Genomic DNA, 24724 nt, shown 5'->3' on the forward strand with positions numbered 1-24724 from the left:
TTGGGTAACATGATGCCTCCTGCTTTGCTCTTTTTGCTTTGGGTTGCTTTGACTATTCAGGCTCTTTTTTTGGTTCTATATGAATCTCAGGATTGATTTTTCTGATTCTGCGAAAAATGATGCTTGTAATTTGATAGTAACAGTGTTGAATCTGTTCATTGCTTTGGGCAGGATGCCATCTTAACAATGTTGGCTCTTCCAATCCATGGGCATGACGTGTTCTCCACTTATTTGTGGTGTCTTCTGTTTCTTTCGGCAGTGTTTTGTAAATAGTAACTCCCTTGCAGAGATCTTCCATCTCCTTGTTTATTTGTACTCTCAAGTATTCCATTTTATTTGTGGTTATTATACGCGGGATTATGTTCTTAATTTAGCCGTCAGCTAGAATGTTACTGGTGTTTAGAAATGCTGCTAATTTGTGGCCTGGCACAGTGGCTCACGCCTGCAATTGCAGCACTTTGGGAGGCCGAGGTGAGTGGATCACGAGGTCAAGAGTCTGAGACCATCCTGGCTAACATGGTGAAACCCCGTCTCTACTAAAAATACAAAAAATTAGCCAGGCATGGTGACACGAGTCTGTAGTCACAGTTACTTGGGAGGCTGAGGCAGAAGAATCACTGGAACCCAGGAAATAGAGGTTGCAGTGAGCCAAGATCATGCCACTGCACTCCAGCCTAGGTGACAAAGTGAGACTCCATCTCAAAAAATAAATAAATAAATAAATGCTACTAATTTGTGTACATTGATTTTGGATCCTGAAACTTTGCTAACATCATTTATCAGTTTTAGGAGCATGCTGGTGAAGTCTTTAGAGTTTTCTAGAATCATGTTGTCAGTGAAGGGGGATAGTCTGACTTATTTTCCTATTTGCATTCCTTTTATGTCTTCCTCTTGCCTGATTGCTCTGGCTAAGACTTTTGGTACTATGTTGAATATGAGTGGTAAAACTGGGCATACTCATCTTGTTCTGGTTCTCAAGGGAAATTTTTCCAGCTTTTTCCCATCAATATAATGTTGTCTGTGGGTTTGTCACAGATGACTCAGTATTTTGAGTTTATCTTTCTTTAATGCCTATTTTGTCGAGGCTTTCTTTTCTTTTCTTTTCTTTTTAAATAGAGATGGTGTTTCACCATGTTGGTCAGGCTGGTCTCCAATTCCTGACCTCGTGATCCACCTGCCTCAGCCTCCCAAAGTGCTGGGATTACAGGTGTGAGCCACCACGCCCGGCTGAGGTTTTCCTTTTAACCATAAAAAGAGGCTGGAATTTATTAAAAGCTTTTTCCATGTCTATTGAGCTGATCATATGATTTTTATTTTAAATTTTGTTTATGTGGTGAGTCAAATATTTGATTTGCATATGTTGAACCAACCTTGAATCCTAGATATAGCTTACTTCATTGTGGTTAACTTTTTTTTTAGTATTATTTATTTTTATTCTTTTTTTTTTTTTTTTGAGATGGAGTCTTGCTCTGTCGCCAGGCTGGAGTGCAGTGGTACAGTCTCAGCCCACGGCAACCTCCACCTCCTGGGTTCAAGCAGTTCTCTTGCCTCAGCTTCCTGAGTAACTAGGATTACAGGTGTGTGCCACCGTGCCCAGCTAATTTTCGTATTTTTAGCAGAGATGGGGTTTCACCATGCTTGCCAGGATGGTCTCAATCTCCTGACCTCATGATCCACCTGCCTCAGCCTCCCAAAGTGCTAGAATTACAAGAGTGAGCCACTGTGTCTAGCCTATTTTTTATTCTTTTTAGATACAGGTCTTACTATTTTACCCAGGCTCCTGAGTTCAAGTGATCCTTCTGCTTCAGCCTCCCAAAGTGCTGGAATTATAGGCATAAGCCACTGTACCCAACTGATTGTGGTGAATTAACTTTTTGATGTGTTACCGGATTTGGTTTGCTGGTGTTTGGTTGAGAATTTTTGCATGTATGTTTATTGAGGATGTTGGCCTGAAGTTTTCTTTTCTTGTTGTGTCTGAAAGATACTGCTTTCATAGAATGAGTTAGGGAGGAGCCACCCTCCTCTATCTTTTGTAATAACTTCAGTAGAATTGATACTAATTCTTCTTTGTCCACCTGCTATAATTCAGCTCCGAGTCCATCTGGTCCAGGATTTTTTTGGTTGGTATTTTTTTTTTTATTATTGTTTCAATTTTGGAACTTGTTATTAGTCTGTTCAGGTTTTTGCTTTCTTCTTGGTTCAATTTTGGAAAGTTGTATGTTTTCAGGAATTTACCCATTTCCTCTAGCTTTTTTAATTTGCATAGAGGTTTTCATAATGGTCTCTTAAGATCCTTTATATTTCTGAGGAATTGGTTGTAATGTCATCTTTGTAATTTCTGATTGTGCTTATTTGGATCTTCTCTTTTCTTTATTAACCTACCTAGTGGCCTATCAATCATGATTATTCTTTCAAAGAACCAGCTCTTGGTTTTCTTGATCTTTTATATAGTGTTTTGCAACTCAATTGTATTCAGTTCCTCTCTGATTGTATTTTTATTTTTTATTTTATTTTATTTTATTTTTTTGAGACAGAGTCTCACTGTGTCACCCAGGCTGGAGTGCAGTGGCATGATCTCAGCTCACTGCAACCTCTACCTCCTGGGTTCAAGAGACTCTAGTGCCTCAGGCTCCCAAGTAGCTGAGATTACAGGCATGTACCACCACACCAAACTAATTTTTTTTTTTTTGAAGCAGAATCAGTGACACAATCTCGGCTCACTGCAACCTCTGCCTCCTGAGTTCAAGTGATTCTCCTGCCTCAGCCTCCTGAGTAGCTGGGATTACAGGCACACATCACCACATCCAGCTAATTTTTGTATTTTTTCGTAGAGATGGGGTTTCACCATGTTGGCCAGGTTGCTTGTGAACTCCTGACCTGAAGTTATCTGCCCACATCGGCCTCCCAAAGTGCTGAGATTGCAGGCATGAGCCAGTGTCCCTGCCCCAGGATTAGTATTGCTATGTGACATTGATCCTGTCATCATGTTCTTAGCTGGTGACTTTTTAGTTCCTATTGCATAGTTGCTTTCTATTGTTGGTGGGCTATGTGATTAAGTGTATTTTTGTAATAGCAGATATCATTCTTTCATTTCCATCTTTAGCGCTCATATAAAAATATCTTGTAAGCCTAGTCCAGTGGTAACAAATTCTCTTGGCATTGGCTTGTCTGAGAAGAATTTTATTTCCCCTTTGTTAGGGACAAGCTGCCCCAGAAAACCCCCTCAGCACAGCTGATTACTAAACCCCTACCCTGATTACTCTGCAGCTGCATTCCTAAACTCTTATCTAGGTGCCACAGGAAGGCTGCCAGACAAGCCTGATTACAGCCATCTGGGCAGCACAGGAGAGGTCATGGGAAACAAACCTTTGTTACAGGTACTTGTAAATTCCTGTTTCACACATACCTGTAAAATCCTGGGTTTTTTAACTGCCACCACAAAAGTCACAGGATGATGTAGTGTAAGTCTGTCACGAGCTGATAAACTACCTTCCTGCTTGTTACAAGCTGATAAATTTTCTCAGTCTGGAGAACTCCCTTAAGCCCCTCTCACCTCAAATAAACCCCTCCTTTTATAAGCTCAGGCCTGCCTCCTCTAATGGTTACGGAGCAGCTTGGCAGGTCAATAAACTTGCTTGCCTGACTTTGGGTCTCCTCGTCCTTTTTCTCTGCTGATCTTACACCTTTCACCGGTCAGGCTTGGTTTATCAGGATATAAATGTTTTTATTTGAGTTCCTTTTCTTTAAGAGCACTAAAAATAGGCCCCAATCTCTTCTGACTTGTAAGGTTTCTGCTGAGACGTCTGCTACTAAATTGATGGTGCTGCTTTTGCAAGTGTCCTGACCCTTCTCTTTAGATGCCTTTAATTTTTTTCCTTTGCATTGACCTTGATAAATCTGTTAACTATGTGCCTTGGGAATGCCTGTTATGCTGAAGCAGGAGGAGCCATGAGAAACAGACCTCTCAGACACTGAACTAGAAAGGAAGGAGTTTTATTATTACGGCCCAGGAGCAAGGCTTTATGTTTTGTCCAAACGGCCAAGCTCCCTTAACAAAGAGAAGCTCTGCCTTTACATAGGCTTACACTCTAGATATTACACGTGAAAGGATCTTAGGTTTACAGCCTTAGAAATTACAAGTGAAAGGGTCTTGGGTTTACAGCTTTAGAAATCACATATGAAAGGGTCTTGGGTTTACAGTTTTAGGAATTACATGTGAAAGGGTCTTGGTCCCCAGATGGAGGAGTGGGTGGAGGTTTGATCTTGTTTAAGTAAAAACAGTGTCTTGACCAGGTGCAGTGGCTCACGCCTGTAATCCTAGCACTTTGGAAGGCCGAGGTGGGTGGATCACCTGAGGTCAGGAGTTCAAGACCAGCCTGGCCATCATGGTGAAACCCCATCTTAAAACAAAAACAAAAACACTGTCTTTCAGAGAGATTCCCCCATATCATGCCTGCTATCTTATAGGAAGGTGATTTAGGAGGCGCCAGTCAGCCAACCTTTTCTTCTATTGAAATGCAGTGTGGAAGTCAAGGGGGAGGTGATCCTAGATACCTGGGTCTCCTTCCTCACTGTATAATATCTCATGGGGGTTATCTGTATTTCTCTTTTTTTCCTTTTTGAGACAGAGTTTTGCTCTTGTTGCCCAGGCTGGAGAGCAATGGCACAATCTGCCTCCCAAGTTCAAGTGATTCTCCTACCTCAGCCTTCTGAGTAGCTGGGATTACAGTCATGCACCACCACGCCTTGCTAATTTTTGTATTTTTAGTAGAGATGGAGTTTTGCCATGTTGGCCAGGCTGATCTCGAACTCCTGACCTCAAGTGATCCATCGACCTTGGCCTCCCAAGTGCTGGGATTACAGGCATGAGCCACTGCTCCCAGCCCAGTATTTCTTGACTTTGTGTGTTAACATCTCCAGTGAGAGTGGAGAGATTGTCATGGACCATATCCTCAAATATATTTTCCAAATAGCTTACTCTCTCATAGGTTTGGTCTCTACATAATTCCATATTTCTCTGGGCTTTTGGCCATTAAAAAAATTATTTCTTCTTTATTTTTGTCTGAATTAGTTGATTCAAAGAACCAGTCTTTGACTTTATTTTCACAGCTTGGTCTATTCTGCTATTAATGCATCCAAATGTATTATAAAATTCTTGTAGTAAATTTGTCAATTACAGAAGTTCAGTGTGGTTCTTTCTTAAAATGCTTTTTTTTTTCAGGCTGAGTGTAGTGGCTCACACCTATAATCCTAGCACTTTGGGAGGCCGAGGTGGGTGGATCACCTGAGGTCTGGAGTTCACGACCAGCCTGGGCAACATGGCGAAACCCCGTCTCTACCAAAAAATACAAAAACTTAGCCTGGCATGGTGATGTTCATCTGTAATCCCAGCTACTTGAGAGGCTGAAGCAGGAGGATCTCTTGAACCTGGAAGGTGGAGGTTACAGTGAGCTGAGATTGTGCCACTGTACTGCAGCCTGAGTGACAGAGGGAGACTACACCTCAAAAAAAAAAAAAAGAAAAAAAGAAAGAAAGAAAGAAAAGAAAATGAAAATGAAGAAAAAAGGTTTTATCATCTTTCAGCTCTTGGATCATTTTCCTGGATTCCTTGGATTGGGTTTCAACATCCTTCTAAGTCTCAATGAGCTTCTTTGCCATCCAGATTCTAATTTCTGTGTCTGTCATTTCAATGTGGTCAAGAGCCATTGCTGGAGAGCTAGTGTGCTCATTTGGAGGTAAGAGGACAGTCTTACTTTTTAATTGCCAGAATTATTAAGCTGATTCTTTCTCATCTGAGAGGGCTGGTGCTCCTTTAACTGTGGTGTAAGTTGAGTCTAATCATTTGCTTCATTTCTGAGCGCTGTCCGAGGACCAGGGCTCTGTGCGAAATCTTCGTTTGCGGCTGGATTCTTCCCCTGGGTTTCACAGGCCGATATTTAATATATTGGCAGAATACTTTTGGTGTAATTTGGTCTATTATCCAGCAGATGGCGCATAAGAGTAACGGCCAGCCCTGCAGGTCTCTCTTGTATTTCAGCGAGTTGGCGGCAGTGTCCTGTGGCGTGGCCCAACGCGGGGAGCTGACCGCGTCACCAGGTCTGCTCTTAGGCCTGGGCAAAGCCCCCTCCAATCACTATCGCCATGCCCGCATTTCCTTTGCTAGGTTGTCCAGGCCGGGCGGCTTCCTCCGGCAGAGACCCACACGCGCTGCCCCTAACCTGGGCATCTCACTCCCTCGGTGCTCTGAGACTTGGGACTCTTCGCCCGCTGGAGTGCAGGCCACGGATCTGGGCTCCGCACTGCGGAGCTGCATGCCTCAGCCCCGGGGGCTTTGACCCCAGCCAGCACATCCGCCAACCTGCGCCTCAGGTTCGGGCACGGGCTGCGATGGGGAATTGGAAGTGCTCTCGGGCCGCTGGGAAAGAACTCAGGCAGGTCGTCGGCCTGCAAAGCACCCAGGATGGGCAGTGAGGGCTACACCGTTCATCCGCTCCAAGAGCAGCCAGGCAGAGGCCTTGAGAGGGGCTGGAAGGCAGAAGGTCCTGCGGAATAGAAGTGCTCCAATCCCAAGGGATAGTCGGCCCTGCTTTTCTCCTTGCAAGGCAGTAAGTGGAGTTAGAGTTATTCGGAAGAAGAGGGAGAGCCTTGGGGGATGGATGCGTATGGCCATGTTCCACTGGAACTGACCCCTACGCAAAAAACCTGGGCTCTATGCAGGCTGGAGTTCTGCCTCTGCCTACTTGTAGGGCATATCTCCATGCCAGTTCAAATGCTTATGGGGAGTGTAGTTCGCTTGTAGCTACACATTTCATTCAGAAATGAATCCTAGAGGTTCACGGCAAGAGTGGGCTGCCTTGCCTAGGAGTTATTCAGGGCCAGGAACTGGGTTCCCAGTCTCCATCTCTGTCAGCAGGAGTGATGCTTCTTGGCTGCGTCTATTTGACCATTTTGTCTCTGTTGACCAAATAGCTTTTTTTTAAAAAAAAGAAAAATGAAATTGATAAATCTCTAGCTAAGCTGATTAGTTAAAAAAAAAACGGGAGGAGGGAGCAGATACAATTAACACTGTAAGGAAGGAAAGAAGTAGCAACACTAAAGATTCTACAGATATTAAAATAATTTTTATAAATGCTATGCCAATAAATTAAACAACTTAGATGAAGCACATAAAAACCTTGAAAGACAGTAACCACCAAAGCTCATCGGAAAAGGAATCCTCTGAACAGCTCAACATGTAAAGAAATTGAATCTCGCTGGGCATCGTGGCTCACGCCTATAATCCCAACACTTTGGGAGGCTGAGACGGGCGGATCACGAGGTCAGGAGTTTGAGACCAGCCTGGCCAGAATGGTGAAACCTCGATCTCTTCTAAAAATACATAAAATTAGCCGGGCATGGTGGTTTGCGCCTATAATCCCAGCTACTTGGGAGGCTGAGGCAGGAGAATTGCTGGAACTGGGAGGGGAAGGATGCAGTGAGCCGAGATGGCACCACTGCACTCCAGCCTGGGCAACAGAGGGAGGTCTCAAAAAAAAAAAAAAAGAAAGAAAGAAAGAAAAAGAAAAGAAAGAAACTGAATCTGTAGTTAAAACCTTACTACAAAGAAAACCCTATCTATGCCCAGATGACATTGGGGTAAATTGTATAAAACATTTAATGAAGAAATAGTACTAACTGTAAACAAAATCTCCCAGAAAATTGACATTGAGAAAATTTCTTGGATACTCTAACAAGGCAAAGCCATATAAAGAAAAGAAAACTAGGCCGGGCACCGTGGCTCACACCTGTAATCCCAGCACTTTGGGAGGCCGAGGCAGGTGGATCACGAGGTCAGGAGTTCGAGACCAGCCTGACCAACATGGTGAAACCTCGTCTCTACTACAAATACAAAAATTAGCTGGGCATGGTGACACATGCCTGTAATCCCAGCTACTCAGGAGGCTGAGGCAGGAGAATTAACTGAACCTGGGAGGCGGAGGTTGCAGTGAACCAAGATCATGCCACTGTACTTCAGCCTGAGCTACAGAAAAGTGGGGGGGCTGGAAACTATGTTTAAAAATACTGGCCAGGACCGGGCACGGTGGCTCATGCCTGTAATCCCAGCACTTTGGATGCCAAGGTGGGTGGATCACCTGAGGTCAGGAGTTCAAGACCAGCCTGGCCAACATGGTAAAACCCTATCTCTACTAAAAATACAAAAATTAGCCGGATGTGGTGGCAGACACCTGTAATCTCAGCTACTTGGGAGGCTGAGGCAGGAGAATTGCTGGAACCCGGGAGGCAGAGGTTGCAGTGAGTCTAGATTGTGCCATTGCACTCCAGCCCAGGTGACAGCAGAGAGATTCTGTCTCAAAACAAAGAAAAAAATACTAGCCAGGCATGGTGGGTCACATCTGCAATCCCAGCACTTTAAGAGGCCGAGGCAGGAGGATTGCTTGAGCCCAGGAGTTCAAGGGCAGCCAGGGCAACATAGGAAGATCCTGTCTCTCTTTCTCAAATTAAAAAAAAAAAAAAAAAAAAAAAATTTAGCTGGGCGTGATGGTGCACACCTATGGTCCCCATTGTCCCAGCTACTTTGGAGGCTGAGGCAGTAGGATCACTTCACCCTGGGAGGTCAAAGCTTCAGTGACCTGTGGTCGTGCCACTGCAGTCCAGCCTGGGCAACAGAGTGAGACTCCATCTCAAAAAAAAAACAAGATGGCCGGGCGCGGTGGCTCAAGCCTGTAATCCCAGCACTTTGGGAGGCCGAGGCGGGTGGATCACGAGGTCGAGAGATCGAGACCATCCTGGTCAACATTGTGAAACCCCGTCTCTATTAATACAAAAAAATTAGCTGGGCACGGTGGCGCGTGCCTGTAATCCCAGCTACTCAGGAGGCTGAGGCAGGAGAATTGCCTGAACCCAGGAGGCGGAGGTTGCGGTGAGCCGAGATCGCGCCATTGCACTCCAGCCTGGGTAATAAGAGCGAGACTCAGTCTCAAAAAAAAAAAAAAAAAACAAGAAAAATATTTCAAGATGCATATCTGATAAAGGGTTTTTATCCCGAATATACAGAGTTCTCAAAACTCAACAGTAAGAAAAATAAACCAAGCAAAAATTTTCAAAAGATTTATACAGTTGGCCGGGCACGGTGGCTCACGCCTGTAATCCTAGCACTTTGGGAGGCCGAGGTGGGTGGATCACCTGAGGTCAGGAGTTCAAGACCAGCCTGGCCATCATGGTGAAACCCCATCTTTATATATAAAAAATAAGATTTATACAGTTACTTTATCAAAATTAACTAATACAGGTGGTAAACAGGCTTATAAAAATTTGCCGGGCACAGTGGTTCATACCTGTAATTCCAGCATGCTGGGAGGCTGAATCGGGTGGATCACCTGAGGTCAAGAGTTCAAGACCAGCCTGGCCAATATGGTGAAACCCCATCTCTGCTAAAAATACAAAAATTCACAGGGCGTGGCAGCAGGCACCTGTAATCCCAGCTATTTAGGAGAGTGAGGCAGGAGAATCACTTGAACCTGGGAGGTGGAGGTTGCTGTGAGCCGAGATTGCGCCACTGCACTCCAGCCTGGGCAAGAAAAGCGAAACTTTGTCTCAAAAACAAACAAACAAAAATTTGTAGGAAATACAAATTAAAACTATGAGGATATACCATTACATATCTATCAGAATCATTAAAACTGTAAGACAAACCATATCAAATCCTGGCATGGATGAGGTGGAATTGGAACACTCATACACTGCTGGGAGGAATGTAAAATGGTACAACTTTGGAAAACAGTCTGGCAGTTTCCTAAATAGTTAACTATACACCTACTGTGTGATCCAGACATTATACTCCTAAGTATTCACCCAAGAGCAAAGAAATCCTGTGTTCATACAGACTTGTACACAAATGTTCACAGCAGCTTTATTTGTAATATTCCAAAACTGAAATAACCCAAATGTCATCAGCAAGTAAATGGGTAAACAAATTGTGATGTATGTAATTTAAGGGAATATTCAGCATTTAAAAGAATGAACAATTTGTATAAGCAATAAGATGGAAACATATGATCTCAAAATAATTATGCAAAGTCAAAGAAGCTAGACAATAAAAAGGCATACTATGTGATTCCATTCATTAAAACTCTATGAAATGCAAAATGAAAGCAGATTGGTGATTTTCTGGGGACAAGTCATCGGGAGGGGCATTGAGACACTTGAAGGGATGATGGATATGTTCGCTCTCTTAATTGTGGTATTCATCTTCTTCACAAGGTGTGAAAACATATCAAATTGTACACTTTAATATGTTCAGTCTATTTTATGTTAATTATATCTCAATAAAGCTATTAACAAAAGCAAATATCTTTTGACTTCCTAAGGATGATTCAGCTCTTTAAGAAAACAAAACAAAAAAAGATTCCTGCTAGATTATGTGCAGCAAAATAAAAGGACTTCCTTAAAGTAGAATAGCCTATGAAGAATGAGTGGAAAGGAAATAGAAACCTGAAAACAGAAGATATATTTCTAATTCCATCTGTTTATATTCAGTAACATTTGAATACCTGGCTCACTTTGTTCTAGATTGAATGTCTTCATTTTTTCATCTTATATGTTTCAAAATTATAGCATAGCAAAACAGAGTTGAGAAGAGGTCATCTACAAAGGGTATGTTCTTTAGGGAAAGAAATTTCATTCTTGCCTCTGGGCCACACATCCCATGATTCTAACAAGAACTGTTGTGAAGGGTTAAAGCTATTAAGCTGTTCTCTGGTAGAAAAAATGGTGAAGAAATAATAACTGATTTAGGAAGTACTAATAGGTTGTGGATTAGCTCACAGAAAAGACCACTCATTTACTAATTACTTCATCGGACTCCCCACTTGTCACAAAATATGTGTATGTGTGTGTGTGTGTGTGTGTGTGTGTGTGTGTAAATGGTAGAGAGTCTGGAGATTGAACCACAGTTTAAAAACCAAGGAGTGATAGCTTTTAAAGTGAAGAACATGTGTTTCTTGATTTTGGTATGGCCTCTGCCCTTCTCTGTTTCTTCATGTGCACGTTTTCCTGGGCATATTTCCCCTTTTTGCTCTCTGCCTGCAGTTGAGCAAGTTCTCCATGTTCTGTCTTTTACGCAATTTTAGGAGGGTGAGGGGAAGGTGATAATGAGGTAGAAAGACTGAGTGCAGAGAGTTTTCAAGCTTGAAGAGGAGTCAAATTTTAAAATAAAAAGTGAAAAATGGACTTCAGCCTGGCAGGGAAGCTTGGGACAAGCTAGGTGAAGTAATACAGACAGCTAGAATAGAAAATGTTGGCATAAAGGTGCCATGCACGCACCTGGAGCCCCAGTTTCTGCAAAGGAATTCTGCAGCCAGCTAGCTGATCGTTCGTTCTCTGGGCTCTCATGCTTTGCACCAAAAGAATAGCTTAAATTCCAGGATAAAACTCAAAGGCTTTCTTCTTTTCTTCCAGAGCCTTCAAATTCACTGTGCTCTTAATAGATTTGCCTTCTTCTGACATATTCTGAAGGCCACTAAAGCGCAGTTTTCCGCAAAAACAGCTCCTTGTTGTATATATGCGCAGGTACCTAAAGAGTATGTCTGCGAAATAGCACCTCGGAGTCTAAATCTGTAGGCAGGGAGAGAAAAAATAACACCTTAGATTTACTGCCACCTTGTTTCAGAAGCTTAGCTTTTGAAGCTTTTTGTCTTAAAGCCTCCAATCAGTAATAAATGAGGGAAGGAAAACTCAAGAAAAGGTCAGAATGGGTAAATGAGTAAATCTTTTTATGAGAGAGGTGAGGAAGGAGACTTTGAGAAATTCCCCCAAGCTTCTCTCTGGCAAGAATTGGACATTGGTGGAATTCAGGCCGTGACTTCACTAGCAGATTCAGCAAAGAAGAGGAAACTGACAAGAGAGGCATCAAAAAGAATGAGAAACTTACAAGTAGGGCATCAAAGGAGAACCGTCCTCCCAGAGCCACGGGTAGCTGGGGTTCCTCCGAGACAGCCCAATCCAGAATGGGAAACTGGAATGAGAAACTGCTTGCAGGATGAAGTCCTGTGGGGAGGAATGTTTCTGAGTTTGCGGAATCTACATGGTGGTTTTAGAATCTGAAAGTCAGTTAGCATTAGATCTATAAAACTAAAGAACCAAAAGGGATCTTTGACATCCCCTTGATGGTTTTATGGAAACACTTACTGAAGCCTAGAGATACTATGGAGCCTGTCAGTCCAAGGTCATGCACAAAACTGGTGGTCAGACTAAGCTAAAAAACAGATATTTTGGCTCTCAAACAAGAATTCCTCCAGTGAAAATCTAAACCAGATTTATTTCCCTATCAACCAATACTCCAGCCCAACAAATATCCAAAATCACTCACCAAATCCGCTGTACTATTAATTTTCAGCAACTTGGCATCCAAAGACAAGCAGTTCTCTTGGCTCTTTTTCCAGTCAAGTGAGCCCGAGGAAAATAGGTAACAGTTTTCTTTATGCCAGATCCAGTCTTGAGGACAAGGAGCTGGAAAGGGTAGTATATCTAATCAATCAGTTATATTTGGGTAAAAGCAGTTCTGCAGTTCTTAAATCAATTATCCCCTTAGTCCTCTCATGTGCATACTATTTATTTTTCTTTTTTGTTTTTGTATTTTTAGTAGAAACGGGGTTTCACGACGTCGGCCAGGCCTCCCAAAGTGCTGGAATTACAGTCATGAGACACCGCGCCAAGCGCATACTACTTCTTAGGCAAAATTTCACCCAAGTTCTGCAAATACCTAAATAGCCTCAGAGTCCTTATTTCTCTATTTTTGAAAAAAAAAGAAAGCATACCAATTTTAGCAACCTAAATGTACTTCTCATTTAGCATTTTCACTTCCCCTGCTGAAAAGCAAGTTAAGCTAGCATATAATCTTAGAAACTGATCTATTTTTTTTGGAATAATGAAAATGAGGGTTGGGGAAATAGATATTTAATAGCCAGTCTGCTATTTTTAAAAAAGCAATGCCTACGTATTTTAAAACTTTGTGTCTTGGAGTAATGAATTTAGGCTTAAATACTGTGTGTCTTGCTTTTAGACATGTATGGTCTAATATAGTAGCCATATGTGATTCTTGAGTACTAGAAATGTAGCTAGTTTGCATTTCTTTAAAAAATTATTTTAATTGAAACACGGTCTCACTGTGTTGCCCAGGCTGGTCTTGAACTCCTGATTTCAAGCAATCCTCCTGCCTCAGTCTCCCACAGTGCTGGAATTACAGGCATCAGCCACCACACCTACTAGTTTGCATTAAGATGTACTGTAAGTGTAAAACACACAAATGATTTTGAAAACTTAGTTTGAAAAAAAGAAAAGAATGTAAAATAGTCATTAAAAAGTGTTATACTGATTAGTATTAAATAATATTTCAAATATTTTGGGTTAAGTAAAATATGTTTCTAAAGTTAATTTTATCTGCTACTTTTTCATTTTTATGTGGCTGCTAGAAATTTTAATGATATATATGTAGCACATACTATATTTCTTTTGTACAGAGTTGTTCTAGGGAAAATAGTTAATACAAAGTGTGGATCTCAATTTCAATAAGATTTTTAAAAATAAGGAGATTTTCAGTAGCAAAATTCACAGGGATTCCAACAAATCCAACACAGGGCTTAGACAATAGGCAAAATATACCAAAGTCCACATGGTTATGAATGCTTTCAGGAACTCCCAAATCATCACTGTCATCACCACCATCATCATCATCATCTGTTCCATCTCTTTAAGGGTAACAAAGTACTCTGGTCTACACTGCAACCAAAAGGTGAAAAACTAAAATATTTGAGAAAGGCAGCATTTTAATTTCATTCTCACTGTGGTATAAAATCACTAGATAAATGTATAAGAGTAGGCTTTATTAGAGAGGAGAAAATAGGAGGGACTGAAAAACAAAAGAAGAAAGTGAAGCCGGATGTGGTGGCTCACACCTGTAATCCCTGCACTTTGGGAGGCCGAGGTAGGCAGATCACCTGAGATCAGAAGTTCAAGACCAGCCTGACCAATATGGTGAAATCTTGTCTTAAATAAAAAAAAGAAGAAGAAAGTGAATAGAAAGAGCATACAAAACACTAAGCTGATTTTTCATCAAACTGATGCTTATAAAAAGAAAAAGAGACCAAGTTGAAAGCAGTAAATACAAGCTTCTTACTTCTTAATTTGCCTAACCCCATCATATTATGTCAATGTAAAAATATGTACTTTTTCAGCTGGGTGTGGTGGCTCATGCCTATAATTCCAGCACTTTGGGAGGCTGAGGTGGGTGGAGTGCTTGAGTTCAAGAGTTCCAGACTAGCCTTTGCAACATGGTGAAACCCCATTTCTACAAAAAAAAAACACACAAAAAAATTCACTGGGCATGGTGGTGTGCGTCATCGAACCTAGGAGGCAGAGGTTATGGTAAGCCAAGATCACGCCACTGCACTCCAGCCTGAGTGACAGAGCAAGACTCCTTCTCAAAAATATATATGTGTAGATATATGTGAGTTTTTGTGGACTAAAAAGATAGACTGGGCAAGTTTTCCAAGCTATAACAAAGGAAGAAGGACACATTACAAAATGTAGTATTTAAACTAACTGCATTTCTGTGTGTTTGTGTGTGTGTGTGTGTTTGTATGTGTGTATACACCAAAATAAACATAGTAAGTGATATTTGTGTTTGTTATATAATTTAATAAACACAAATATCACTCACTATGTGCCAGAAACTGTTGGAAGTACTTTACAGATATTAACTCATTTAATCTTCATAATATCTCTATGAGATAGGTTCCATTCATTTTCTTCTTTTGACAAATAGAGGAGAATCTAGACCTACGCAATCTAACTCTAGATTCTGTGTGTTTCACCACTCTAACATACTACTTTTCAAACTTTTAAGTTAAAACCATTTGAGGAAATGTTTCTCAGTGACACTCAAGACATTTTGATACAGAATCTTGACGATAAATCTGTAATCTGCCACTTTTTTTTTCTTTTGAGATGGAGTCTCGCTCTGTTGCCAGACTGGAGTGCAGTGGTGCGATCTCAGCTCACTGAAACCTCTGCCTCCCAGGTTCAAACGATTCCCCTGCCTCAGCCTCCTGAGTAGTTGGAACTACAAGCATGCACCGCCAAGCTCAGCTAATTTTTTTTTTTTTCTGTATTTTAGTAGAGACGGGTTTTCACCATCTTGGCCAGGATGGTCTCGAACTCCTGAATCTACTTACATACAGTAAAGCTTGAGAACCACCTCAAATTCCATTGCTAAATGTAAAGTCTATTCCTGCAAAGGCCTGCATCCTGCTAGCTTACTGGCCTAAAGCAAACATATAATAACATCTCAGCATCTCTCCCCACTCATATATACATTGAAGACCACAGTCTTTTTAGTAAAAATGATAAAAGTTGCCTCACCCTGGAAAAACCAGGCCTTTTTTTTAATATGGCATTTTAGTATCACTTTTTAAAGACTTCTCAAAGGTCCTTGATGAAAGGCAGAACTTTATTTGGTATCTGTACTAACTAGCCTTTATCTGACACTGTCAAGGAATGGAACGTGTTACTTGGTATATCTGGCAGCATCAGACATATCACTTATTGTTTTTTATTAGTTGTTCATCCAGGGCATCTCTAGGAGATAGTTCTGAATGGTCCTGATGTAGATTTAATCCCATACAACTGATAAAGACAAAATTGTCTTATGGCCTTGCCTGTGATATAACCATTGGTTGGTGTGTGGTTATTTCTGCTTTTATAAAAATTCCTACCCTTAATATATAAACCTTCTTCCTTTAAGCCTTCTTGAAGGTGATATATTCATTTCCTTGAAAGCTCCAACTTTAAAGAGATTAAATATGTTTGATACTTGCTAAAAATTATTTTGTCTAAAAATTTCTGCGCATTTTGAAAATGTAAATGACTTCTAAATAGTGAAGGGATTTATAAACTGAAAAACATGACACAAAATTACTTTTTATTATCATTTAACTTTATCTAGGTCTCAGTGTTTCACCTGTCAAGGAAAAGTTTAGGTATCTGTGAACTGTTATCATATACTCTTTATTCAAAGAAATTATGTGGTTGAGATTAAGCGAATTGTGCAAGCAAGCTAGAAAGATCTTTGTTTATTTAAGAGGCAGCTGTTTACTAATCCTGACAATAGGGCACTAATTTATGCACCTCCACGGAAACAAAGTACCTCTGAATGACTCTATCTCACACCTTTTAACTCCCCCAGGCCAAAAAACGTATACCAGATTTAATGACATACTGCAGAAAGATCAAATAATGCAGTAGCTTCTGTAACAGTATCAGAATTCACATCATAATCTTCTTATAGATGCTACTATTTCTGCCTGCCTCTGGATTCTGAGTCCCTTTAGACAACTAAAATTAACTCATTTCTTCTTATATAAATAGACTTCTTGGGCTCCTCATGTTTTTGTCTAATCTGAAGTATCTGCGTAATGTTTGCAAGCCAGCCAACCTCCATTGGTACTATTTAAATTGATGAACCCAGCACAGTGGCTCATACCTGTAATCCCAGCATTTTAGGAGGCTGAGGCAGGTGGATCACCTGAGGTCAGGAGTTCAAAACCAGCCTGGCCAACATAGTGAAACCCTGTCTCTACTAAAATCACAAAAATTAGCCGGGCATGGTGGCAGTGTCTGTAATCTCAGCTACTTGGAAGGCTAGGCAGGAGAATCGCTTGAACCCAGTGGGTGGAGATTGCAGTGAGCAGAGATATCAGCACTTCACTCTAGCCTGGGCAAAAGAGTGAAACTCCATCTAACAACAACAATAAAAATTGAGAACTTCTTGTATAGAACATTATGAATGAATAATTATATGCATAACAATACATCAATTTTGAGCCCAGAGTTGTTTCCAAAAAATAGTTAAGATTGGACGGAAAGCTTCCACCATCTCTCCTCACCCACCCTTCTCCCAATACCTGAACAATTTGCTACTCTCTTCAGTGTTTCTTGGAGATTCAGATTCTGTTGGTGAAGTTCCATTTGCTCTTTAGATTTCTCATTCAGCTTCTGGGCGAGGGTTTCAATAATTTCCTTGAGTTCTTTTTGTGATTCCTGTGAAGCTTCTTCTGCCTGTTGCCGGGCTGAGATCTGTCTCTCCAGTTTATTTTTCTGGTGAGTTAGGTTTGCTTGCTGTTGTGTTAGGAGGTCCGATACCTGGGATACTGAATCACAATTTCATTAAGACTCTAGTTTCAACCCAAATAAAAATCCCTCAAGAGACTTTTTGAGGAAATCAAAACAGAATTAAATCTATTGTGACAACAGATAAGCTGCTGAAATATGATCCAAGTTTACTCAGAAATTACAGATGTGGAGGTTCTTGAATATTCCTGTGGTATTCTGTTTAATGTCAGGAACATTGTAAACACTGATGATTTTTTTTTAATTACCAAGTTTTTTAAATTGAGTTACAAATTAAAAGTAATCACAAGATAACCAGCATAGCAATGTAATAAATAACATAAGGAAAACCTAAAATAGACACGACACCCATCAGACTCAGTGACTATTAGCAGGAATTGTCATTAGTGATTTACTCTATTTATGTCTCAATTCCTCTGCTGTATTTCCTCCCATTCTGTCTACTCTTCCAGACTTCCTAATTTGAAGAACTGTGACACACACCCCTTTTTTGAGACAGCCACATACAGAACTACTGTAAATCACTGTGTCACAAGAGTCTTCAAGCATGTTTTCTTTCTTTGTGCCCCAAACCGGCTACAGTACGTTTTAGGAAGGGTGGCGATAAAGTGAAGATTGTGAAATCAAGCAGCCAATAAATGTTACGGGTCAAATGTCTCAGTTCTCAAATGTTGATGGTGCAATACAAAGCAGACCACTTGTTTTGAAGGCAGCTTTGACCCCGTTAATCAAAGGCTCAGAAGTTTTTCTGATCACTACCACTGAGTCAAGGGCACTTCTTCCAGTCACTAGGAAAGGCTCTAAGTGACAGATTTAAAATGAAATAGTCTGTGAACTTGAACAACAGTTAAGAAGCAAATAGCACTTCAATGGCCATAATAATCTGGATCCTGCGTAGCCTAATCCACTCAGATATATAACCTAAATTCACAGGCAGTTCGAGTGAATGATGGGCCCCATTTTCTTTCCTTTTTGGCCACTCTGGACCTTCTTTTCACTTCTTTTTTTCCTCAATATCCATCCTCTCTTTTCTAAATGTTCTTATTATACATTTGAAATATATTTTGTTTTAAATGTTTTATTTATTAAGACTGTGTTTCTGGTTCTTAACATTAAAATTATCTTTAATTAATTATCTTTAATTATCTTTATCAAAACTCAGCAAGCTAAATAAAATTTCTTTTACTTTTGGGCCTCTCAGATGATCTTGGAGATTCGTAACTTTAAATTATTGTCTTTTCCATCGTTTCAAAATTTAAATAGGCTCTATCTATGAATTTTTTTTTTTTTTTTTTTTTTTTTTTTGAGATGGAATCTCACTCTGTTGCCCAGGCTGGAGTGCAGTGGTGCAATCTCTGCTCACTGCAGCCTCCATCTCCTGGGTTCAAGTGACCCTCCTGCTTCAGCCTCCTCAGTAGCTGGGACTGTAGGCATGCACCACCACAGCTGGCTAATTTTTGTATTTTTAGTAGAAATGGGGTTTCACCATGTTGGCCAGGCTGGTCTTGAACTTCTGACCTCAGGTGATCCACCCACCTTGAGCCTCCCAAAGTGCTGGGATTACAGGCGTGAACCACAGCACCCAACCTATCCATGAAGTTATAAAAACAAACAAATAAACAAACACTAACCAATTGTAATCTTCATTTTATGCCTCCATTTGAGGATGAACAATATACCCATTTATCTTCACGGTCACTATAAAAACATTTTGCTGGCTGGGGTGCGGTGGCTCATGCCTGTAATACAGCACTTTGGGAAGCTGAGGTGGGCAGATCATGAGATCAGGAGTTCAAGACCGGTCTTGCCAATATAGTGAAACCCTGTCTCTACTAAAAATACAAAAATTAGCCTGGTGTGATGGCACCCACCTGTAATCCAAGCTACTCGGGAGGCTGAGGCAGGAGAATCATTGAACCTGGGAGGCAGAGGTTGCAGTGAGCCAAAACCATGCCATTGCACTCCAGCCTGGGTGACAGTGAGACTCTGTCTCAAAAAAAAATTTTTTTTTGCCTAAAATGAATCTAAATCGTGGCTGTTTGTAGTTGTTATGAAAGAAATTTATAAACCATATGCTATATTTATTAACCTCATTTCCAACACTCCCACCCTGACAAATATCAGTTCCTTATTTTAGCACTTACATTCCACACCCAGCTTTATAATGATCACCATGGATCCCAGGCAGAGGACCCCTAGAGTCACAGCAACCGGGCACCACCATGGAGAATAAAGAAAGGGAAGACCTAGAGTGACAGAAGATAGAAAGACAAAAAAGAGTGAATAAGTAAGCAAACCCTTCTTTGGAGCCTGTCCGTACTTGGTGTTTGCGTTCCAAACCACCGGTCCTCCAAATGACTCTGCAAATAATTCATCATACACATTTAGGAATGGAAAATAGGAAAAGTTAAGGAATTTAAGTAATTTACCCATGGTCATACACCAGTAAATTCAGAGTCAAGATTCAATACCAGATATTTGAATCTAAATATATGATTCTAAAGCTGTTACTTTATCTACTTTCCCCACAATGATTCCTCAGGAAACACACAGTCCGGCTTGGTTGGATCAACCTCATTCACGGTGCAGAGAGCCTGAAGTTTTTAATGTAGCCCATGTGTACACATGTGCACACACACACGCACACACGGTGTGTTTTATAAATAACATAAACAAATGTCAGATATCAAGCAAGTAAACTTTCATCAATCAACTGAGATTTTCTCAAATAACTTCATAAATAATTTTATGCTATTCAATTATTATTCCACCAAAATTACATATTGGAATTGGGGTTATTAATCAAACAGAAGTAGGTGTTGGAATTCACTTGAGGTGACTGACAAAATATTAGGGAAGAGAAAGTTTAGATTAGTCACAAACCTTTTAGAAGGCTAAAAGGTTTTATTGGGACAGGCTGAAGGCAGCTGGTTCATTACGTCAGCACAGGAAAAAGATAGAGACGATAAGAGTCTTTCCCAGTTTAAGTCTGTTTACCCCACATTCCTTTGTCTCTACTCTAACTGTTTACTCATGTAAACTTTGTGCTGGATGGTGCTCTCACGGGGAGGTCAAAGGGGAATTACCCGTTAATGGTGTTTACTCTGAGCTCCAGAAACTAAAGCTTTTATCATTCATAAAACCACTCTTTTAACCATATTAATTATTCACAAGCATGCTAACTTAGAACCTCTGTTATTAAATCCATACTGAATAAATGTAAGGATGGGACGTGGGTCTTGGTAGGTTGGCTGCAATCGCCCTTGGAAAGCAGTCAACGACCATCCCTAGACCACTTAAATCAGTGTAATGGGTGTGAGAGTGCATTTATTCAACCATCGTTGAGGCAGGATCTGCAGGACAGACCTCTGCAGGTGGTGATCGACATCTCATTAGGGATGAAACCTTGATATTAATTTGGTTCATATTAACAGCATGTCCTACACTCACACCAAGTGTAGGCTTGATTTTATAAGAGAAATGTTCACCATTTTGGAAAAAAAATCACTTAGCTCACAGGTGTATGAATATCCAATTATGTGTTCCATCATTAAAAAAAAAAAAAACCCACAGGTATTACTAGTTTTGTAGAAAAACATCCCATACAATGTATTTGGTTTCCTCACCTTCTGAGATAAACAAGTAAGGCACTGATATTATTATCCTCTGTATGCAAATAAGGAGAATGAAAGGTTTAGCAACTTGTTTAAGATCACGCAGATGCTAAATCCCAAAAATAAGTCTTTAGTCTACTAAAGTCAGAGACTAAACTTGTCAGTAGCTACTTGACTTGAAACATTATAATAAAATTTCCAATGTGAATGTATAATAATCCAAGTCAAGCAGTGGTCAGACACATTCAAATTTTCCTGTATCAGAGGTACTGTGTTAGACTCCACATATGATAAAAAGAAGATAGAAACTTGACAGGGATAAATATGGTTCATCCTCTGATTCAATACTTATTGGCTTCTAGAGTGTGTGTGGCAAACTAGCAGAGAAATTGTAGACGATAGTTGTGTCTCTTGCAAATAATTGCCTAATTCTAGCCTCAGGGGCAAATATCTCTGGGTAAATCTTTCAACCAGTCTTTCAACTCTCTGGTCAGTGTTCATTCCACATTATAGGGCGTCAGAAACCTTCATCACTCTTTTTTTTTTTTTTTGAAATGGAGTCTCGCTCTGTCGCCCAGATTGGAGTGCCGTGGCACAATCTCGGCTCACTGCAACCTGTGCCTCCCAGGTACAAGTGATTCTCCTGCTTCAGCATCCTGAGTAACTGGAATTACCAACACATACCAGCATGCCCTGTTAGTTTTTGTATTTTTAGTAGAGACGGGGTTTCACCACCTTGGTCAGGCTGATCTCAAACTCCTGACCTCATGACCCACCAGGCTCGACTTCTCAAAGTGCTGAAATTAGAGGTGTGCATCACCGCGCCCAGCCACATCATTCTTAAATAATGAAAAACTAAATTTTTAAAGGAGAAAGAATCACAGGATCCTATGCAGAAAGACACTTTCCCTTTTTCTATAGATTCCCTTTTGTCCTGTGTCCTTGGAAGGCAGAGACCATTAATCCAGCTGCTGCCCCTTCTACTGATTTTCTAATCAGAAAGCAATCCAATTCTTTGCAGTAGGTACCTGATCTTATCAAGATTCTGAAAGAAGAATCAATCTCATGATTATAGTAAAATTCAGGCCCTCAATATTTACTACACAAATAATGAGTGACTGAATAAACAAATGACTATTGTTCACTTCTGGTTTTACCTGTAAATGCCAGCACTGTTTTTATACCAATTAAGTTTATTTGCTCAAATGTTAAATCACTCCTTGCTGACACCTATGTTCCCTATTGAGAGAGATTTCTGGCTGGGCGCAGTGGCTCACGCCTGTAATCCTAGCACTTTGGGAGGCCGAGGTGGGTGGATCACCTGAGGTTAGGAGTTCAAGACCAGCCTGGCCATCATGGTGAAACCCCATCTTTAAAAAAAAAAAAAAAAAGAAAGAGAGATTTCTATATTGTTTTTGGAAATGTAATTTGAAATTTCTTTATCCAAAATTCTGATAATACTTGTCTTTCTCTCCTTATATTCTGTTCATTTTCCTCCGAATAGATCTAGACTAAGAGGCAATTTATCCAGATTGTCTGTGGAATTGAGATTATGAATTAATTTATACCAATGCAATTTAATTTACTGTATGTGCCAAACAGAACTTACAATTTTTCAAAGCAGTAGTAAACAACAAAATGTAACTTATGCTAAACTATACTAAATATCATTTACTTTGGCTGCATAATTCATGAAGTACTTCAGGTTTTTGTATGCCTGAAGGACATTACAGAAATTATCATTGTATACACCGGATAAATTTGTTTCCCGAACCCCCGATGTAATGAATTCTGGATAAATGGGAGTTTGTGGTACAGTCCTAGCTGTACCACTTATTAGCTCCATAAAACTGGGTAATACGATGTTGTTAGTTCTCTTGATGCCCAGTTAACTCTCTGTAAAAGGGAGATAGTAATACTGTCAATCTCAAAGTGTTGTTGTAAAGATTCTGAGAAATAATATTCTTAAAGTGAATAGCATAGAGAATAACTTGTAGTAAATATTCAGTATAAATTGTTATAAATAAGTTATCATGATCATCATCATTATTATAGCCTACTTGTTTTTCTTTTAAGCAAATGGTATTAATTCTATTTTCCCATACTTGGGTGTTTAGCTTTCTAATCCCATTCTTCAGTGAATTTGCATTTTGGGGCTAACACTGGGATTCTGTCCCTGTACACATTTTCCCATCCCTAGTACCTTTAGCTTTTTTTCCATTTGATTTCTCATCAGGGTGGTCCTTCATAGTCTTGATCTTTAGGTCATCAAAAGTCATTTCCAAAGTCAGGCCAAGAAAGAGAGAGTGCAGCAGTCACGAACTTCAACAAACTAAAAATATGTGAGCTTCTGCCGAAGTATTTAAATAGCTACTGTTATCTAATAGAAGAATGACTCAATCATTGGTAGGAGGAAGGAGATGCTTTGCTTCATATTGGGAAGTTCGCTGACGAAAATTCTTGTGTTACGTATATTGCAGGCAGAGAAAGTGGTGATTCTGATAGTGTTTCAGGATATTTCGCTAAGTAATTCATGAAAGGGAAAACTGTATCTTTCATGAGCATTAGAGGAGAGACATTGTAGCCACTCTTTAGATACAGAAACTGAAATTCAAAGAGTAAATCACACTACATTTGTAAAAAATGTGTCAGAATTTTGGGCCAGAATATTTGATTCCAATGTTTGTATTTGTTTGTTTGTTAATTTCACTTAGCAGACTGTTTCTATATGGTGTCTTTTACAAATTACATACATTCTTTTTAAATTTTCACTGTTTCATTTGGCTACAGATCTGAGAATATTGGGGTGAATCACACATGGCTCCCATTTCTAGCAATGGTGTCCTGGGTAACTTTAGAATTTAATTGGGGCTGTTAAACACAGTGCCACCGTAACATAGCAGCAGAGGACACTCTGAAACTAGAAAGAGCTGGTTTCAATACTTTCCTTTAGTCTACAGTCTTGGGAAATCTTAATACTTTGAATCTATGTCTTTGTCTGAAAATCTGGGTATAATGTCTACCTGATAACATTTGCTATAGGAATTCAAAGGACATGCTGGGTAAAAATGACAAGTTTTGTACTTGGAGCATAATAAGAACCCAATAAATAACAGTTATTAATATTCTAGTAATATTCAGCACAGTTAAATTACCCATCAAATAATGTATTTCAGTCAAATCCATGATTAACTTACATCACAAAGACTCTCATATGGGAGCCCCTTAAGTATGTCTGTATGTATTTACTGATACAGTGCTTACCTATTTTCCCTTGACAACCTCCTAATCGGATATATATCTATTGGAGATGTCTTCTGAAGTATTTATAAACAAAATGATATGATATCTGGGATTTACTTTAAATTACTCCAGGAAAAAAAGTGAAAAGGAAAGAATAGACAAAGGAAGAATGAAAAAATAAATACATAAATAAAACATATAGGAAACTATTAGGAAAAATCACCGGCCGGGCACAGTGGCTCATGCCTGTAATCCCAGCACTTTGGAAGGCCAAGGCAGGCAGATCATGACATCAGGAGTTTGAGACCAGCCTGTCCAACATGGTGAAACCCCATCTCTACTAAAAATACAAAACTTAGCTGGGCGTGGTGGCGTGCCCTGTAATCCCAGCTACTTGAGAGGCTGAAGCAGGAGAATTGCTTGAACCTGGGAGGCGGAGGTTGCGGTGAGCCGAGATCGTGCCACTGCACTCCAGCCTGGGTGAAAGAGCAAGACTTCGTCGCAAAAAAAAAAAAAAAAAAAAAAAAAAAAAAATCACCAATATTGACAGCCTAATTAGGATTCCATTTCCCTCCTCTTCCCTGTTTCCTGTATTCCTTTTACTGTGTGCAGAGTATCTGAGGCCAAATTGAAAAAGTTGGCTGGGCGTGGTGACTTATGCCTGTAATCCCAGCACTATGGGA

General features: G+C 40.2%; 1 protein-coding gene across 1 annotated transcript; it reads right to left on the reverse strand.

Moving 5' to 3' along the window:
- Nucleotides 1-9885: 9885 nt before the first annotated feature.
- OLR1 (oxidized low density lipoprotein receptor 1) lies at nt 9886-23137 on the reverse strand. Its single transcript, XM_012477066.2, has 6 exons — nt 23002-23137; nt 19329-19430; nt 16959-17204; nt 12368-12507; nt 11930-12045; nt 9886-11613 (listed from the first exon to the last, which is right to left on the reverse strand). Exons 1-6 carry the CDS (start codon nt 23075-23077, stop codon nt 11469-11471), a joined length of 825 nt encoding a protein of 274 aa, XP_012332489.2. The 5' UTR covers nt 23078-23137; the 3' UTR covers nt 9886-11468.
- Between the last annotated feature and the right edge of the window lie 1587 nt (nt 23138-24724).

This window comes from Aotus nancymaae, unplaced genomic scaffold (assembly GCF_030222135.1).
Source record: "Aotus nancymaae isolate 86718 unplaced genomic scaffold, 86718_ANA_hifiasm-v0.15.2.pri h1tg000016l, whole genome shotgun sequence".
Classification (NCBI taxonomy): Eukaryota; Metazoa; Chordata; class Mammalia; order Primates; family Aotidae; genus Aotus; species Aotus nancymaae.

Bases quoted from the DNA above. Each gene is read 5' to 3' on its own strand.
- OLR1 (XM_012477066.2), bottom strand. From the start codon at position 23,077: ATGACTTTTGATGACCTAAAGATCAAGACTATGAAGGACCACCCTGAT. The intron at 17,205-19,328 runs GTAAGTGCTAAA...ATTGTGATTCAG, and splicing joins TATAAAGCTGGGTGTGGAAT to TATCCCAGGTATCGGACCTC. The intron at 12,508-16,958 runs GTATTGGGAGAA...TACCCTTTCCAG, and splicing joins GAGAGTAGCAAATTGTTCAG to CTCCTTGTCCTCAAGACTGG.